The following is a 19,143-nucleotide window of genomic DNA, read 5'->3' as shown; positions in this document are numbered from 1 at the left end:
AGAAAAGTAGATCTAGAGCCTTAGAGGCGAGCTAGCCTGCTTAACCCTTTTCTGACTACTCCTGGCATCCCAACCCCCAGGGAGCCCTTGAATTCCTGCCAAGGAACCTCTGGGCTCTTTTTGAACACCGCTGAAAACCACTGCTTGAGCTAGTCTAGGTTTAATTCTTGAATAAAACATTACCATGAAAATACCGAATACTTTGACCATCCTGTCTTGGGCTCCCCCTACCACAGAGTCTGCTTTCACAGAATTAAATTCTGGCATTTTGCCCTAGGTTTTCACCGACACATGCTACAAGAAACAGCTTTACCAAAACCACTGCCTTTCTGTAGAGATACTGCTGAGGCAAACACTACCACAAAGAAACTCCGCAATATTCCTGTGTTTCAATGTAGATTAGAAGACATTCCCCTAGTTTTCCACATAAGTACCTCCAGAGTCTTTCTCACCAAAGAGTGTACTCGCTGTATAGAGATCTGTCTCCCAGAGATAAACACTCCTTGTTTGATGACTACCTACAGAAAGACTGCAATGGACAGATAATACTGCAAAGACAGAACATCCAAAAGACAAAGCTGTCTGGTTTACTTCCACACCATGTACTGTAACATTCTACTGCCATCTGCACATTTCACTCAACATGGTCTCTCTGGGTTATCTCATTCTTTTCCATGACTTGGATCACTAAGTGTTTGCTGTTGACTTCTAAATCCGTACCTCAAGCCCTAATCTCTCCCCTCAGCTCCAGACCCATGTTTTCATCTGCCTGGTTAAAGATGGTACGTTGAAGCACTTTACACTCCATATAGCTAAAATAAACTCATACTCTTACCCTTCTGAACTTGCTCCTGGATCTGCTGCCTCAATTAAATGTGTTCCCATCCAACCCACTATTCAAGCTAAAAGCTCCTCAAGATACTGTGAAGAAAAAGAAAAGGCCAGCCATAGACTAGGGGAAAAAAATCTGTAAAACACATACCTGATAAAGAAGTTTCAGAATATATAAAGAATTCTTATAACTATTATATAAGAAGACAAACAACTGACAAAAAATGGGCAAAAGATCTGAATAGGAAACCACAAAAAAAGTTATAGGAATGCCAAACAAAAACATAATGATATCACTGCACACCCTCAGAATGGCAAAGGGGGTACATATATGTCAAAATTTATCAAATTGTACATTTTAAATATGTGCAGCTTATTGTATATCAATTACATACCTCAATATAACTTAAAAAGAAAAAGAATGCCAAGCATTGGCAAGGACACGGAGCAAATGGAATCCCATACATTGTGCTAGTGGGAATGCAAAACAGTACAGCCACTTTGGAAGACAGTTTGGCAATTTCTTACAAACCGAAACGTGCACTTACCATAAGACCCAGCAAGTCCATTCCTAGGCATTTACCCAAGAGAAGTGAAAACATATGTTTGCACAAAGACTTACTAACTCACATGTTCGTAACAGTTGTATTCATACTAGCCAAAAACTAGCAACAAGCCAAATGTCCATCAACTGGTGAATGAGAAACAAATTGTGGTAAATTCATACAATGAAATGCTCCTCAGCAATAAGAAGAAATTAACTACAGTTACAAACAATAACATGAATGAATCTCAAAAGCATTATGCCAAGTGGAACAAGCTAGACACAAAAGACTATATGCGGAATGATTCACTTATATGAAATTCTAGAAAAGACAAAACTATAGTGACAGGAAAAAAAGACCAGTGGTTGCCAGAACCATGACTGCAAGGAAACATGAGCAAATGCATGTGTGTGCAAGGGGTGGGGGGGGCAACAGGATAGCCATGTTCTGTATCATAACTGCAGTGGGTGGTTACACAACTGTATACATTTGTCAAAACTCCTCAAATTGTATACTTATAATAGGTGAATTTTATCATATGTAAATAATACCTCAGTAAAGCTGATTTTTAAAAACACTGGAAGGAAAGGCAAAATAAAAATACTCAAACTAAGGATAGTCACCAGCTATCATTTATTGAGTTCTTAATGTATGTCAGGTAACATTATCATGTATTTTACACTCATTATCTCAATGAATCCTCTCAATAAGCCATTCAGGGACTTCCCTGGTGTCGCAGTGGTTAAGAATCCACCTGCCAAGGCAGGGGACTCGGGTTCGATCCCTGGGCCCAGAAGAGCCCACAGGCCGCAGAGCAACTAAGCCGGTGCGCCACAACTACTGAGCCTGCGCTCTAGAGCCCACAAGCCACAACTATTGAAGCCCGCGTGCCACAACTACTGAAGCCCGTGCACCTAGAGCCCATGCTCTGCAACAAAGAGAAGCCACTGCAGTGAGAAGCCCGTGCAACGCAACAAAGAGTAGCCCCCGCTGACCGCAACTAGAGAAAGCCCATGCGCAGCAACGAAGACCCAACGCAGCCAAAAATAAATAAATAAAATAAAATAAATAAATGCATTAAAAAAAAATTAGCCATTCATTGAATCATCCAGCAAAGAGCTACTGAGTACCTATTATATGTGAGGCAATGTTCTAAGTGCTGGGAATAGAATAGCAAGGAAAACAGACAAAAATCTCTGTACTCAGGCAGTTTATATGCTATTAGAGGAGAGTAATAATTCTACAAGGTGGGTACTATCTACCTGCATCTGGCAAATACTTTGTCCAAGAGCCCAAAGCTAGTATTAGGAAGAGCTAGGATTCAAACTCTAACTCAGGATTTCTCAACCTCAGCATCACTGACAATTTGAGCAGGACAATTCTTCGGTTAGGAGGTTGTCCTGTATGCTGTAGGTGTTCAGCAGCATTCCTGGACTCAACCCAATAGATGCCCCGAGTTGCAACAACCAAAAATGTCTCCAGACATTGCCAAATGCCCCCTGGGAGGGAAAATCGTCCCTTGTTGAGAACTACTGTGTAATTTCTAAACTGACACCATAGCCCAAGCATTTTAAAACATCTTTCTTCCCACACCTGACACTGGTCCTGAATTCACCTCACCTAAGACTTCATCATTTGTCAGTCTACATCCCGGCTCTACTCTCTACCATTTCAACAGTCACACGACTGCCAAAATTCACCTTCTAAACCTTCAGACCCTAGATGAAATGTCTGTAGAAACTGCCCTCACTACCAGTACAAAGAGTTACTATAAACTCTTCGTATACATACAAAGTCAATTACACCACCTTATTTTTGTGTCTGTCTTCCCCACTAACCTGCGAGCTTTTCCCCAGCAGGGGCCGTATCTCATTCATGTCTATATCCCTAGTACCCAGAACTAGAAAGCGTTTGAAGGTTGTTTTTAATTCAACTGTAATTCAAACAAATTACAGACATACACACACACACCCCACACAAATCATACAATAAAGCTTTAATCAACATGAATCCTATTAGGACATGGATCCCAAACAAATGGGTCTTGCTCCTAATAGGATCTGAAAGGATTCTCTAACTAATTACCCAAACTTTATTAACAAACATATTTAAGCCTTCAGAATTTTCCAAAACCACATAGAGATCAAGTTTCCTAATCTTAAAATTCCTCTCAGTCTAGTACAGTTTGTCAGGGGCATTAAATAGCATCACATTATTTTGGACCACCAAAGCCCCATCCCACACTACCTCCCTCTTACCACCAATGCACTTGTTAGTTCAGATGTTTTTACTGAGCATCCCCTCAGTACTAGGGGCTCAAAGAAGAACCAAGGAAGGGAAACAAATGTTTAGTGGTGGGGGGTGGAGGGAAGACACAAAGAACTGGTAACCGTGGGCCATGCAGTGCTTATTCAAATTATCTTAGTTTTTCTTAAACTGTCTTATAATTTGGTCCACTAGGAATGTTCTCAAAAGATAACTCAGCCACTAAACTAATGTCTATCAAAAAGAATGACTTAATAGCAACGATCCTAAAATAAAAATCACATTTTTGGCAACTGTTTCTTAAAATGGAATAGGATATACGGTGTAACAGTCAACAACTCTACACAGCAGGCCAACTCAAAGGGATACCTAAGGCTACATTCAGCAATTAATTCACCATGCAGTGTTCACCAGGAAGTTGTATCATTTGACGTTGAGAATTTTATGGTCACAGTATACAACTCATAAAAACAGCTATAAATAATTTCTGGCTACAACCATTACATCTTCTCTCTATAATCCACCTTTAGAGCTTACCTGGCCATTATTTTTTCTATTTTTAGAGCAATCCCAGACCTGCTTTCTAAAGAAAATCTTGGTCTCGCCCACAGGATCTCTTTAGAGATGTATGCTGGCTGTCCATTTAGGTCAAAATGCTGACTCAATCAGGATCTGACCTCAGACATGCGGAATGTGTGCCCTCATTGGTGCCTGATGCTTACCAAAACTTGATTACAGAAATAATATTCATGGAACAAATTATTCATTCGATAATTCAACCAAACGTTCTCTAAGTGCCGGGCACCATTCTAGGCGCTGAGGATAAGCAGAGTCCCTGCAGCTTACTCGTTCCTCCTTATCTCTAAACCAAGCCAAACCATCGGTGAGCAGTATACCTAAATCCAGTTGCTCTGGCTCTTCGGAGGATGTTCACTGGTATTACCTAAACCTGGATTGAGAAGCATTATAAGAAGCAATCTTAAAAAACAACAACAACAACAAAAAACTTCCTACTGTATTTGTCATTGGGTTTTTTTTCCCCCACAAAAGCACAGTGTCCCCATTATGAAAACCAGTGAGAGAAATTTTTCTCTAAAAGTCAAAAAAAGTGTGCCTCTCTTAAACATGTGCTTGATTTTACAGACACCATGAACGTGCAAGCTGAGCTTTATTTTCTTCTTAGCTTTTGTTCTAGGAAACTCAGAGCCAAATATGGAACCTACCTTTGGTAACTGTGCAGTACCTTCTAGTCTATATCCTAACTTTGCCACTGATTTAATTTTATTACTATTCTCTCATGCTTTTTGCCTTAATATCTTTATTTTTAATCCTTCATACTGTATATATTTTGAAAAGAAGTGGGAAATAAAAGGTATTTAATAGGTGCTTTTTAACCTAAAATTTACTGTATACTTTCTACGTGCCAGGCACTATACTAAGCATTTTACAACCCTATAAGGGTTGAACTATTATTATTTCCGTTATACAGATGAAGAAGCGGGGCTCAGAGAGGTTTATTAACTTGCATATGATCTCACAACTTGTATCTGACAGAGCTAAGTTTCAAATTCAGCTCAAACCATTACACCTAGGTGTATCTACAGGCTATCATAGGAACAAACAAAGCAGAGAAGAGGAAGGTGAAGGAGAGGGTAGAAAGTCTGCATGGAAGATGTGATGTTTCAGGGAAGTCTTAAAGGTGGGGAGCTTGCCAAGGAACGGGGAGAAAGTATTCCAGAGAGGAAGAGAAATCACGTGCAAAAACCCAAACATAAGTTCTGGGAATAGCAAACAGGACATAGAGTTACATTCAGCAATTAGTTCATTGTGAAGCATTCACCAGAAAGTTAAGTCATTTAATTACTGGAAGTTTAGTAGATCCATTATTGAGAATTTGGCCGCTATTGAGTACATGGCCACAGTACTCAACTGTGGCTGGAAAGATAGATAGACGTGAAATAAAGGCACTCTCTTTTTTTTTTTTTTTTTAATTGAAGTATAGTTGATTTACAATTTTGTGTTAATTTCTGCTATACAGCAAAGTGACTCAGTTAAACATACATATACATTCTTTTTTTTATATTCTTTTCCATTATGGTTTATCATAATAGAGGGCAGTGTCTTTTTATGATTACGCTCAAAAGTCTGAATTATGTTCAATAAACAAGGGGAACCACATAAGGATCTTAAGCTTGAGAATTACAAAATCAACTTGCACAGTATGTGAATGAATTACAGATTCAAGGTAGGGAACCCAGTCAGGAGGCTACTCCAAGAGTCTGGCAGTGGGGTAATGAAAGTTAAACAAGGGCTATCGAAAAGAAAATATAATGCAAGCCATGTATGTAATTTTTACTTTCCCAATAGTTATGTTAGAAAAAGTCAAAAAAAAAAACTGAAAATAATTTGAGTAATACTTTTATTTAATCCAATATATCTAAAATATTATTTTATGAAGTAATTGACATAAAAATTAGTAATGAGAAATTTGCCATGCACTTTTTGTACTAATCTGAAATTTGGTGTGTTTTTTAATACTTAGATATATGCCTCACTTTGGACATTAAATTTTCATTGGAAAAATTTGATCTGTATTTAGATTTCATAATTTACAGATGAAAAAGCAAATTCACATACCCAAGTTGTTCCAGACATAAACATTTTCCAGTAATTAAATATTGGTTTTCAAATTTAAATTAATTACAATTAACAATATTTATTAAAAATCCAGTTCCTCAGTCATGAGAGCCACATTTTGAGTGTTCCACAGCCATATATGGCTACCACATTGGCCCATACAGGCCTAAAGAATGACAAAGGAACTTTGGCTGTTGGCACCTTCCACGATCAGCATTTCACATCTACCTACTGTTAAGGTTTACTGTGTATTAACATCGATAACTTATCAAGTATTAACTATCACAGTGGTCCTACTGGTCACATCCTCACTACCATAACTTACTTTCTCTAGGCCAATGCCTACATCCATGAAAAAGGAATCTTCGAATGACTACACAGAACTGCTATGTAGTACCTGACACATGGAATGTGCTCAGAAATGCTTGTGGAATGGATGCATGCTCTTCATTACTCAAGGAACAATGCACTTGCTGCAGACTACCTAAGTCCTTTGTTTCTTTCTATGGTTCAACTGCTTATTAGACTCTACATACAATGCAAACAGAAAAAGCAGTAAGAAAACCTATTTTCAGGACTTCCCTGGTGGCGCAGTGGTTAAGAATCCGCCTGCCAATGCAGGGGACACGGGTTGCAGCCCTGGTCCAGGAAGATCCCACATGCCGCGGAGCAACAAAGACCGTGCGCCACAACTACTGAGCCTGCACTCTAGAGCCTGCAAGCCACAACTACTGAGCCCGCGTGCCACAACTACTGAAGCCCGTACGCCTAGAGCCCGTGCTCCGCAACAAGAGAAGCCACCGCAATGAGAAGCCCACGCACCGCAACGAAGAGCGGCCCCCGCTCGCCACAATGAGAGAAAGTCTGAGCACAGCAACGAAGACCCAACATAGCCAAAAATAAATAAATTAATTAATTAAAAAAAAAAAAGAAAACCTATTTTCAATTGTATATTTATTAGAGGCATTATAATATAATGGTTAAGAGTTTCAGCTCTGGAGTCAGACTGCTGGGATTCAAATCCTGGTTCTATCATTTATGAGATGTGTGATCTTACATAAATGCTCAGCCTCTCTTGTGCCTCAGTTCTCTCTCGTGTTAAAACAGGGATAACTGTACACACTTCCTTGGGGTGTTTCAAGGATTACAGAAGATAATACAAATAAGCACTTGCACATGGTACCTGACACACAGTAGATGTTCAATAAACATTAGCTTTTTAAACAGAGCTGGAGAAGAAGTTGAAATCACGGCTAACATAAAAAACTAGGCTTTCTCAATTATCCACATCTCTTTCCCACATAATCTTAGATACCAAAAAAAAAAAAAAAAAAGTACAGGCAGTACTTTGAAGTCCTAGAAGACAGAGCTTGCAAATAGTTATATTCATTAACAAAGGAGCTAAGTAAAAAACTTCATCTACTGACAGTGTATAATTATGCAGTATAGTATAGGTGCAGCCAAGCAAATGGAAAAAAACACGAAGCAAAACTGGGAAGGCATTTTGCCTTACCTGCTTTTCCGTTTTCGAGGTGGTTTCTCCACTGTGCCAGTCAGTCTGCAGACCAAACAAATAAGATGGTAACTAAAAGTAACATACAAGATCACATCTGCGGGCCCTAGTGTGCCAGTCAAGAACTCAACGCACCACCCTCTAGAACTACAGGCTGTCTAAGCCCATACCTGACCTTACAAATGCCTTATGTTCTGTTTCCCCTAAATACCAAGACCAAGCGATCCTGGGACTCACCGTTCCCCTAATGTCTGCTTAGCCCAAACCCTGCTCTGCCTCCTGGTCTCTCACTCCATCCTCAGCTCCTATTCGTCACAGCCCAGCTCCCCAAAACCACCCAACGCCACCTACTCATTGTCTGCTTCAACACCCCCGTAAGCCCCTCCGGCTTCCCCTTTCCAGTGCCCACCCCCTCCCGACCCGGGCACTGCCCCTCCGAGCCCCGCCCCTCCAGGCCCCGCGCCCCCCGCATTCCACGGCCCCTCCACCGGGCGCGCGCGCCCTGCCCCTCCCGGCCCAGCGCCCCCAGTCTCACCGCTTGGCGCCCCTTCCCTCACACGCCCCTCTCATCCGGTCTGGAGGATGCGACCGCCGCCCAGCCCGCTCCGCCGCCCCTTGGCGCCCCCCGAATTCCCCGCAGCCCGACCGCCCCTCCAGCCTCGGCGCCCCGAATCCTTCACGGCCCCAAGCTGCTGCCCTGGGCCCGCTCCCGCGCCCCATTCCCAACCCCGACCTCCATTCAGCCCCCGCCCCACCTGGGGCCCAGGCGACTCCGCGGCTGCTGGGGCTGCCGGGCTCCTCTGACCATCCGGCTCCTGCTCCGCCGCGGGAGCTGCTCCGGCGGCCGCAGGGCTCGCTCGGGAAGCTGAGGCGGCGGAGGCTGGAGTAGGCGGAGAGGCGGGCGGAGGGCCTCGCGCCTCTGCCAGGCTTGCTGCAGGGCCCGCCTCCTCCGCGCCTCTCCTGGGCTCCCATTGGCTAGAGCCGTAGTGTGGCCGAAAGCCTGGCGGCCGATTGGACGCTCGGGCCGTCGCATCCCGCCACCTAGAGTTTGGTTGAGACTGCAGGTGGCGGCGGAGGTGCCTTAGAGACTGCTAACACTGCCGGGGAGATCTATGCGCCACCGTGCGGTCGAAAGTAAAAACTGCATCTCCGGTGCCAGACACCTGCGGCGGGCATGTTCTTCTGGCTCTGAGTCCTGCATCCCACACACCTGCTGGCGCCCCTCAACACTGCACCACGACAGGAGCAACAGCTAAGCGCTGCAATTGCCCAAACTCCTCTGGCAGGTGCGACAGTGAGGTAAGTCTCCAAAATGAGCTTCATTTTGAACCACCTCATATCCGGTCCCTGACTACATCATGCTGAAATGGTTAGAGCTCACAGATTAACACTTCACAGAGGATCCGGCAAGAAAACTGTAACAATCTATCAATATAAAGTGTGGTTTAGATGCTCAATCCTCTGCAGAAGAGATCACAAGCTTGGGTGCAGGCTTCCAAGAAAGCAAGAGATTTTAAAAATGAATTACCAAGAAAGGAAAATCAACCCTGCAAACAGAATTGATGCCGTAACCAAAAGCAATGTGCTCGGTTCTCAAATGCCTAAATGGAACTGACCCCTGAATGTGTTGCTAACCGTCCTGTGATACTGCAGGTGCTTGTGACTTCTACTCCAGCTAATCAATTTTAAAATAAATTTCCTTGCATTTTTAGTGTTGTTGACAGACCTAAGCATGCAAGACTACCAGCACATAAGCATTATAAATCAGTTGCCTTTTCTCTTCTACTTTAACAAGGCCATCCTTGAAAATAAGACAACTCATTAACATATTAACAAAATTCTTCCTCTAAGGTGGAATCCCCTTCAGTCTTTCTGCAATCCTGTGTAGTTTTCATTTGGTAGATCCTCGGCATCTATTTGGAGCTGGGAGGAGGCATAAAACTTTCTCTTAAGCTACTTCTGTTTTATCAGAATACGCTTTTATGCATCAATAATATGACAGCTTAGAGTTATACACACAAGTTTGGGGACAAATCTCTTACTGATCTTCACAAATGGTAAAGACGAGACTATAGTTTTTCATAAAGCCGAATTTATTTGGTGTAAAGGGCTGTCCTTTATTCTGAGATGGCTCTTTTTACATCTTTCCTTCTATAAAATGATGATGATGGTAAACTGTAATGGGACCTTTAAAATGGCATTGACAAGGAAAAAAAAAAAGTTGAACATCTGTTGGCTCCCCAAATTAATATTTTACATAATCCCAAGATAACAGAACCATAAATCCCCTCAATACCAACAAACAATATCCACCCTTATAATCACCAAGCCAGAAAAGAGAGAGAACCTCAGAATCATTTGTCAGAGAAGACTAGGGGAGATGTGGTAGGAGGAGTCCTGGTGGGGAGGATCAACTTACTAGGAGACTAATCTTGAATGTCACTCATTATGTTTCTTAAAATATGAATTAAAATCATCTGCTTGGTTTTCAAGGTCTTTCACAATTGGCCAACGCCTCTCTGATACATGGTATTGTCAACAGAACTGCAGCTATTCATTTCTTATGCCTTCCCAAGGAGTACCCTCAAGTTTACCTTCATATCATGTCCAAGTTCTAGTAATCCCTGCTTCTGTGCTTTTACTATATGAAATACATGGCCCATCATTCTAGTATACATTTAATTCACACTTCCTCTTTTAAGCCTTCCCCAATTACTCCAGCTTAACTCAAACATTTCCTTCTCCAAATTTGTTGTACTTACATAAACTACAGTACATCAGCAATTATATATTGCCTTGGGTTATTCTTACTTCCCAACTACACTGAATTTGGGCAAATGATATGTACGTGGGCCCTCAATAAATGGCAGCTTTGGGCCAGGGACTGGGTATTTTTTATGTGCTATTTTTAATCCTGAGATCAACCCTGTATGGCATTCTTACTTTAGACACGGAATTTTAAGATTCAGAAAACCCAACTTGCTCAGGGTCACAAAGCTACAATAACCAATACTGCTTAATATGTACTACTCTAGGATGCCCTAAATGGGTTCACATTCCAGCTCTCTTGTGCAGCCTTGGGCAAGTTACCTATCATCTCTAAGTGTGTTTTCTTGTCTGAAGAAAAAAAAAAAAGGTAATACAGTCATTGAGCCATAGTAGGGGTGACACAAAATAGGGCATGTACAGCATTTAGCTATGTGCTCAATACAGGTTAGCTGCTATTACTGCCTGGCAGAGCTGGGGTTCTTACCTAGATTGATCCCAAAGCCTATATTCTTTCCACTATTCCATTGCCTCCACACAGTCTTTTATAACCCATTCCCATTTATATAAAAAAGCAAAGTGCTGAGAACAGTGGCTGCCCAGGGACTGAGTGGAATATACTTACATAATAATTATTTTTGTTGACACACACACACACAAAATTCATAAATTTCATGCATTTTTGAATTAAGAAAACATTTGAATGATCCAAGCCAGCATAAGCTTACCATCATGAGGGTAAGAAAGGCACATATTCACCAAGTGATTAACAAGGAAATAGAAAACTAGTAAGAGGGGAATAAGGTCCTTCTCCAAGCATCTACTGTGTTGGGTTTCATGCGAGAGGACTTTCCAAATGCTTCTTTTTGGTGTTTTACTACTGTATATTTCATCAGCATGACTGCACAGTTTAAATACACAATTGAAAGAGTTGTGATGATCTCACGAAGCTGGGTTCTGGGCACCGGATCCAGGACGTAACAATGAATATTGTCTTTAAAGAACTGGAACACTGAAGAGTCAAATGCAGAACAAGAAAAGTTTCACTTCTGTTTACTAGTCAAGAAACTAAGTGAAGGAATAAGCATTTTTTAATTTTTAAATTGTGTTATATAAAATGCTAACTTCTTGTCGGGACAGACTGCATTAGATAAAATTTTTTGACAAACTTCCTATAATCTTTTTATTAATTTACACTGAGAGAATATAGCACCTTTCATCCAAAGAACTGAAGGTGCTTTACAAACATTAGCATTTAGAAAACAAGTACATTTAAAAATCTGGACTCTTGCTGTTAAATCTCTTCGACTCCAGATACACAAATTTTTTGGAGGCTGATGGAAAGCAATTCTGTTTCTGACAATGAAAGAGGCTCAGAAAGAGTTCGGATTTGTTTTCACAGTACAGGCATTTTCCAAAACCTGGTGCTGGGCTTACAAAGCAAAAACACACAAATCTTAATGCAAAGAACAATATTTCAAAAGTGAAACACAGTGTTTAAGACATCAAAATCTTCCAACAGTTCTAGGCATCCGGACAGAGTAGGAGCTGATGCAGGTTGCATATTAAAGATGTGCTCTTGATCCAGGCTTTTTAGGGTCACACCCAAATGAACACATTTAGAGTGGTGAGATTTTTTTCAGGAAAAAGCATTAACCTAGGAAAAGCTGGCCAAGAGCATATCAGGAAAATGAGGAAAGGGGAGTAATTGGCAATTAAAAGTAGACAGTTCTCACTAGAGCCTAGGACATTTTATTAGAAACCAAGTATATCATAGGCAAATAAAAATGGTTATTACCCCCATTAATACAACATAAGGGATTTTACATTCAGCCTAGATACAGGGAATAACAGAGCCTCCTGCCTACAAATCTATGACTTGCAAGTATTTTCCACCACATGATTACTCTATATAGTACATAGCCCTTATTTATCAGAGGGATCCAAATATTCCTTTTAGGCTTACAGAGTCCAATACATTCACTCTCTCTTCCCTTTACATGTCTAACAGTAAAAACTTTTTTTTCATGCAAAAAGCCATTATTCAGTTGAAGAGAAAAAGATCAGGCAAAACAGAGATGGCAGTTAAGGAATGGACAGAATATTATTGGCACATGCCCAACTAAGTGACAAACAAATGCAGTACACCATGACTTAAAAATAAAAGTCACATTACACAGGTAACTAAAACAACTACATCAATCTAAGCTAAGGAGTGTCAAATGGGAAGGAAGGGCTGAGGGTTACCAATTTTATTGGTACAACTTAAAAGCAGAAGAGAGAAAGCACTTAAATACAATTTATGGTAACAGAAAAAAAATACTGCAGAAAGCTGTTCAAAGACCACACCAAGTTGTCTGCATCATTAATTTCCAGTGTTTCACAATTAGTAAAATACATAGCTACATATCCCTGTAAGATAAAAATACCTTTCCCCCTGAATTACACTGGGGTCAGGGCAGTAAAACAAAGCTACTGACCCAACAGTTCAAGTGTGTGCAGCAAACGTCTTAGCCACTTCTTTCTTACAGCTATACAATTAAAAACTACACAAGGAGCTGTGTGGTTGGGGGAAAAAATCAAAACAGTATTGTGCTCGCTTAATAAAAGAAAAGCCCTGATGAAAAATTATGTGCCAAGAAGCTTAGACTATAAAGATTTTTATTGCATTTTTAGGTAACCTGGAAGTTCTCATCCTGAAGGGGGACAGTTGGTTTTCAAAACTACCTGAACAGATGCTAAAGTGCTTTATTAATTGGCTGGCTTCACAAAGATTTCCTGGAATGACAAAAATTAATTATAGTAGTAAAGGGATACCAACTATTTCATAATATGGTTAATTCCAGCATCATTTATGACCATAGTCATAAGAGACACTGGAACACTTGTCCTTATTAAGTGGACAGTTGCATATCAAGAATTGATCATCACAACCCTTTGGATATTCAAATTACTTACACAAAGCCGAAACATAGTATCACAGACCTTTACAAAAAAGGACAATCTGGTTTTTTCCACACTTTTAAAAATCTGCTTCAGATTACAGTTCACAAGTACAAGAGTCCTGACTTTTCAACCTTTCCAGTTGCAGTTAAAAAATGAACACTTTCTAAAAGTTAAGGTCAAGTGTTACAGTAAGAATGATTCCTATTGAAAAGTACATATATTTTACTTAATGATACTCATGATACATTGTAAACTGGATTGATCACATTCTACTCAACTGGTATCAAGTGAACACATCAGCATTACAAGTATTAAATGTTCTTCTATTACTAGAGAGGATATAAACCAAAACATTAATATGGCAGTTATTTCTTTAGGCACAGTTTAGTGATTTTTTTTTTTAAATATATAGTATGGAATTTCAGTTGAAGTTTTAAACTTAATAACCAAAGGGTCAAGAACTCTGATTAGGAAAAAAGAAAAAAAGAATAACTTTAAGCTAACAATGTACATTGTTTAAAATTTCTAACACTTTAACCTATCTGGGTTTTATTTAAGATTACTTTATTAAAAAATACAAGGAATCTGAAAAAAGATCAATACAATTATCTTAATGTACAAAGTCATAAGCTGTAGCAGTTTTTAAACTAGAATTTAAAAACACAACAAGGAGGGCAGCCCTTTAGACCAATTTATTTTATATCCATTTAAAATATCATCCAACAAAGGACAATGAAGTTTACAGCTGGGACAGGTATACATAACTCGAGGCATTTGCAGTCCATCGTGCCCACTGAATAACAACTTTGCTGCTGAAATTTCTTAAAACTTACCGAACTAAAACAAAGGACTGAATAATACAAAAGGAGGAGTATTTCAGTGTCTGTTCTGTCAATTGGCTTTTTTAAAAAAGGAAACATCCTGTTTCCCCTAGACCAGTAAATAAGCAAGAGCTACATGCAGCAGTTTGAGTATTAAGACATTTCTCAAGTCTTCTCAAATGAGTCCAAGGCGGGGGTAGGACGGGGGAGAAAACTGATAGAAAAACATTGCTATAGACACCATAACAAACAATAAATTTCGATAATTTAAAATTAAAAAAAAAGGCAAGAGGCAGCATTTCAGCAGCAAAGTGCTCAATAAAAAGTATATTGTAGAGGGTAATACACGAAAGTTGGGGTAAGAGGACAGAAAAATGGGTCAGCAGGATGGGCGAAGGCCTCAAAGGAAATACGGCGTCGTTGTCCTGGGAGGAATAACACGTTCTGAATCTGGAACTGCCCGGAATAACTTTGGTTCTCTTGTATTTACATCTTTGAAGACCATGATCGAAGCAATATTTCCACAACGATAACAGTAATTAGGAGCAGACCATACTGTTACCAGCTTCTCATCAAACATAAATTTATAGCCTTCATGCACTAGTTGGTGTGCTCTGCAGATGAGTTTTAAGTTGTTGATATGAACAAACTGCAATTTAGAAAGGTTTTGTTAAGTATCCAGCACATTTAAAAAAAAATCAACCTACATATATAAGAAAATAAGCATTTAAATAAAGTATAAATCCTGTAATTACTAAAGCTCTCATGATTATAGAATCCATTCTACAGTTATCCCCACTAATTTCCATAAGTTATAGAGTCCCTTTGGCCTCAGTTATAGAAATCATAGTAACATAATTAGTTAGAAGTTTCTGAAAGAAAAGCATTCTGGGGCTTCCCTGGTGGCGCAGTGGTTAAGAATCTGCCTGCCAATGCAGGGGACACGGGTTCGAGCCCTGGTCTGGGAAGATCCCACATGCCACGGAGCAACTAAGCCCGTGAGCCACAACTACTGAGCCTGCGCGTCTGGAGCCTGTGCTCTGCAACGGGAGAGGCCGCGACAGTGAGAGGCCCGCGCACCGCAATGAAGAGCGGCCCCCCCTCGCCACAGCTGGAGAAAGCCCTCGCACAGAAACGAAGACCCAACACAGCCAAATAAATAAATAAATAAATAAATAAATAAATTTATAAAAAAAAAAAAAAAAAGAAAAGCATTCTGTAAGTGCTATCAGATATGAAACAAAGTTTTTATGGTTTAATAATAAATATATTACTATCAATATCTATCATTTACTGAGGCTTTAGTATGGTTCTTACAAAATTCTGAAAGAGATTTATTATCCTTCTCTTGAAACTTCAGGAACCAGAGGCTCAGACAGGATAAATCTAGCTTTCTGACTTCATTATGCTGGATTACTTCACCCTGCAGTGTGTGTGTATGTGTAAGTGTGTGTGTATATATATTTTTAACTGAAAGTAGTTAACCTCAAAAATATTGCTTATTCACAATAAATACATATGTCAAATCATTATGTTGTATACATAAAACTAATACAATGTTATATGTCAGTTATATCTGAATTAAAAATATATATACAAAGAAATATATACATTAAAAAGTTGCCTATCTTGCCCTTGTTATCTCATTACTTAATTGCAATGTTTGAAAGAAAAGGAACATTTATTTTACGCATAGTACCAATGGATGCTAAAGGAGGTGCTTTTATTACGTGATCTCATTTAACCATTAAGGAAAGACATACACGATAAACTAGACAAGAAATCTGATATCCATAGCCACCACAGTTTGAGTAAACTAGACTAGAAGTTTGGTATCTATAGCCACCATAGTTCTTTATGTAGTCCATTAGCAACCAACAAACCACTTTTCCGAAAATGCTGGCTTTACCTCATTTGTGACCTTTGCACCAAAAAGCCAACCTGCTCCTCGGGGACTGATTGCCCAAGTATCCACATCTTCAGGATCCGACCAAACCAGATCACAAAATGCTCCTTTATGAGGAATTTCCTGATTCCGTTCAATGGTTCGAATTTGATCCAGTGTTTTGATATCAGGAGATAAACCACCATGAACACACAAAATCTGCTCATCTATTAACTAGCGAAAAAGGAAAACAAAGAGTTGAACATATAGTAATAAACTCAGTCGTATATCTAAATTCATCAGTGAGTGCTAATGATATAATATAGTTGAAATGGCAATTAGATAAAAATATGCAAAGTGTTACTGGCAGGAAAACACTTGAGCTTTTTTTTAAAAAAGATTTACATAAACTTACAGCTGCTACTGTGAGCATGTCAAAAACTTTGGTACAGTATCTCCAGGCATTAGCATTTCCGTATTTGGTTTGGCACTCATCTATGAGAGAAACAAAGAGTTCTCGTTAATGAAGTTCTGAATCTGCTGATAAAACTAAGGAATACAGGGGAGGTCCCTGGCGGTCCAGTGGTTAGGACTCAGCGCTTTTACTGCCGTGGCCCGGGTTCAATCCCTGGTCAGGGAACTAAGATCCTGCAAGCCATGAGGTGCGGCCAAAAAATAAATAAATAAAATAAGTAAAGAATACAACTAATACTAGGACAACAGAAATTTGCTTAAACTAGGATGGCAAGTTATGATACATAGTTAGCCCTAGTAGGTCCTCCATGTAGAACCAGAAGGAGACTAGTGTCTAACTAGTCTAAGAATGTGGTCCTGCTTTTCATTCCAGAAGTGGCTCTAAGAACCAGCTGAAATTATTAGTCAAAATGCTATAATCAAGTAGGGCTAAATATTAATTTCACATAACCCAAAGCAAAAGCTTTTGTCTTACTATTAATACCGGGGGGGATTTCCTGGCGGTCCGGTGGTTGGGACTCCAAGCTTTCACTGCTGAGGAAGCAGGTTCCATCCCTGGTTGGGGAAGTGGGGCCCCGCAGGCCAAATAAATAAATAAACAAACTTAAAAAAAAAAAAAAAACTGGGCAATTCTATCAAACAGAGTAATGTATTTAAGGTGACTACCTTATTCTAGCAGGATAATTAAAGGAGCACGGATAATTCCCATTTCAACATTTTTCAGGCCTAGGTTGCCCCTTCTGAGATTTTCTGCAAACTGTGCAACTACATACTTGAGTTCCAGTAAGTACCCCTGTAGTCATCACTAAGGACAAACTGCCAATCAGTTCTTACATATTCTCAGCTGAACATTCTCTCTGCTGTCTACAACAGTTAATAGGGTACATTATCTCTTCTCTCAGTTAATACCATGGAAGTTCTGCTCTTTGGCTTCTTCCTTAATTTCGGAAAAAAATGGATGTATCACTAATTGCCCTAAGTACAGCTGAAAATGATACAGGATATAAGACTGTGGGGTATGGTCAATCCTCATAATTTTCTAAATTATATCTCTACGTGAGGCAGGGTCCTTATTGTAAACGTCTCATGAGCCAGCTCTAACGTTGAGCTCAGTTTACCAGTAGGAATCTTGTAAATTTTTCACCTTAACACATAAGCAAAGCACTTGGTTCATAATAACTGCTAACCATATGTTTATCAGTATGAACGGAAGGCCCAATATAATAGCTATATATAGACATTTTTACTACTTTAAAATCAATGTTAAGTTCCATGATGACTAAAACTGTCTCCCTCCTGAGGAGCAGATGGGCTTGCTCTTATCAAACAAAACCATAGATGAACACTAGAGCATAGCTGGGGATGAAAAAAAATCAATACTAGATGTTGTGCTGTTGTCATGTTCTTCGGTCAAGGCATCTCGATTAAAATGTCCTCCTTCCTCTCCCCCTTTTATCTCTTTTGCCCTACACTGATAATGTTGGTCAAATTCTGGGGTGTAATTATATATGTAACATTAATCTTACACAGTTGGAGCCAGTTGCTTTCACTGAGCTAACACCACATAATGTATTATCCAAAATACTGATTATTTTGCAAAAGAATCAAACACTTTTTATTCCAAATGATATTTGGCATTTTGTGAATGAAAATCTGAAGTAACTTGTAGAAAGGAGATAAATATTAGCCATCTAACTTTTCAATTCCTATTAACAGTTATATCAACAATAAATTGTCGGGAAGTTCCCTGGTGGCCTAGTGGTTAGGATTTGGGGCTTTCACTGCTGTGGCCCGGGTTCAATCCCTGGTCGGGCAACTGAGATCCCACAACACACACGGTGCAGCCAAAAATAAATAAATAAATAGATAACAATACGTTGTCAAAAATTCTCAATTTAATAATTGATAATGGCTGACAAAATCAGGAGTAAGAGAGTTCAGCTTATCTTTATAATGACAGAAGATAATTCAAAATATAAAGTCTAAAAACTAAAGAGTTATGAGATTAATATTTTCAAATCTCTCAATATCTGCCTTAATTGTGCTCAAGGAAAATTCTTATTAATAATCTCAACAGGGCTTCCCTGGTGGCGCAGTGGTTAAGAATCCGTCTGCCAATGCAGGGGACACGGGTTCGAGCCCTGGTCCAGGAGGATCCCACATGCCGCGGAACAACTAAGCCCGGGCGCCACAACTACTGAGCCTGTGCTCTAGAGCCCGCGAGCCACAACTACTGAAGCCCACGTGCCTAGAGCCTGTGCTCCGCAACGAGAAGCCACTGCAATGAGAAGCCCGCGCACGGCAACGAAGAGTAGCCCTCGCTCGCCGCAACTAGAGAAAACCCGCGCACAGCAACGAAAACCTAATGCAGCCAAAAATAAATAGATAGATAGATAATAATAATAATAATCTCTACAGTTCTATCTACCTCCTTCAAAGAGCTTCCTAACCTCATTTTGA

At 39.9% G+C, this 19,143-nt stretch overlaps 2 protein-coding genes across 5 annotated transcripts in view; both read right to left on the bottom strand.

Moving 5' to 3' along the window:
- SCAI (suppressor of cancer cell invasion) overlaps positions 1–12,151 on the bottom strand; it is a 142,828-nt gene extending 130,677 nt beyond the window's left edge. For 3 of the 4 annotated variants that reach the window (XR_014265367.1, XM_082467759.1, XM_082467760.1), the window contains exons 1-2: positions 8,547–12,151; positions 7,792–7,836 (exon numbers count right to left, since the gene is read on the bottom strand). Coding sequence is in view for 2 of the 4 variants with exons in the window: in XM_082467759.1 (XP_082323885.1) it covers positions 7,792–7,836; positions 8,547–8,824 (323 nt within the window). In the remaining 2 variants the exon portion in view is untranslated. Of the gene's footprint in view, positions 1–4,537; positions 4,591–7,791; positions 7,837–8,546 lie in introns of all 4 variants that reach the window. The other variant, XM_082467761.1, reaches the window with a different exon arrangement.
- Positions 12,152–14,179: 2,028 nt separating this feature from the next.
- PPP6C (protein phosphatase 6 catalytic subunit) overlaps positions 14,180–19,143 on the bottom strand; it is a 28,816-nt gene continuing 23,852 nt past the window's right edge. Inside the window, exons 5-7 of the mRNA XM_082467830.1 lie at positions 16,625–16,704; positions 16,234–16,443; positions 14,180–14,973 (exon numbers count right to left, since the gene is read on the bottom strand). Of these exons, the coding sequence (XP_082323956.1) occupies positions 14,725–14,973; positions 16,234–16,443; positions 16,625–16,704 (539 nt within the window). The 3' untranslated portion in view covers positions 14,180–14,724. The remainder of the gene's footprint in view (positions 14,974–16,233; positions 16,444–16,624; positions 16,705–19,143) is intronic.

The sequence above is a fragment of the Balaenoptera physalus genome (assembly GCF_965194825.1).
Source record: "Balaenoptera physalus genome assembly, chromosome: 7".
Taxonomy (NCBI): domain Eukaryota; kingdom Metazoa; phylum Chordata; class Mammalia; order Artiodactyla; family Balaenopteridae; genus Balaenoptera; species Balaenoptera physalus.
This window is presented reverse-complemented; position numbering and strand designations above follow the sequence as displayed.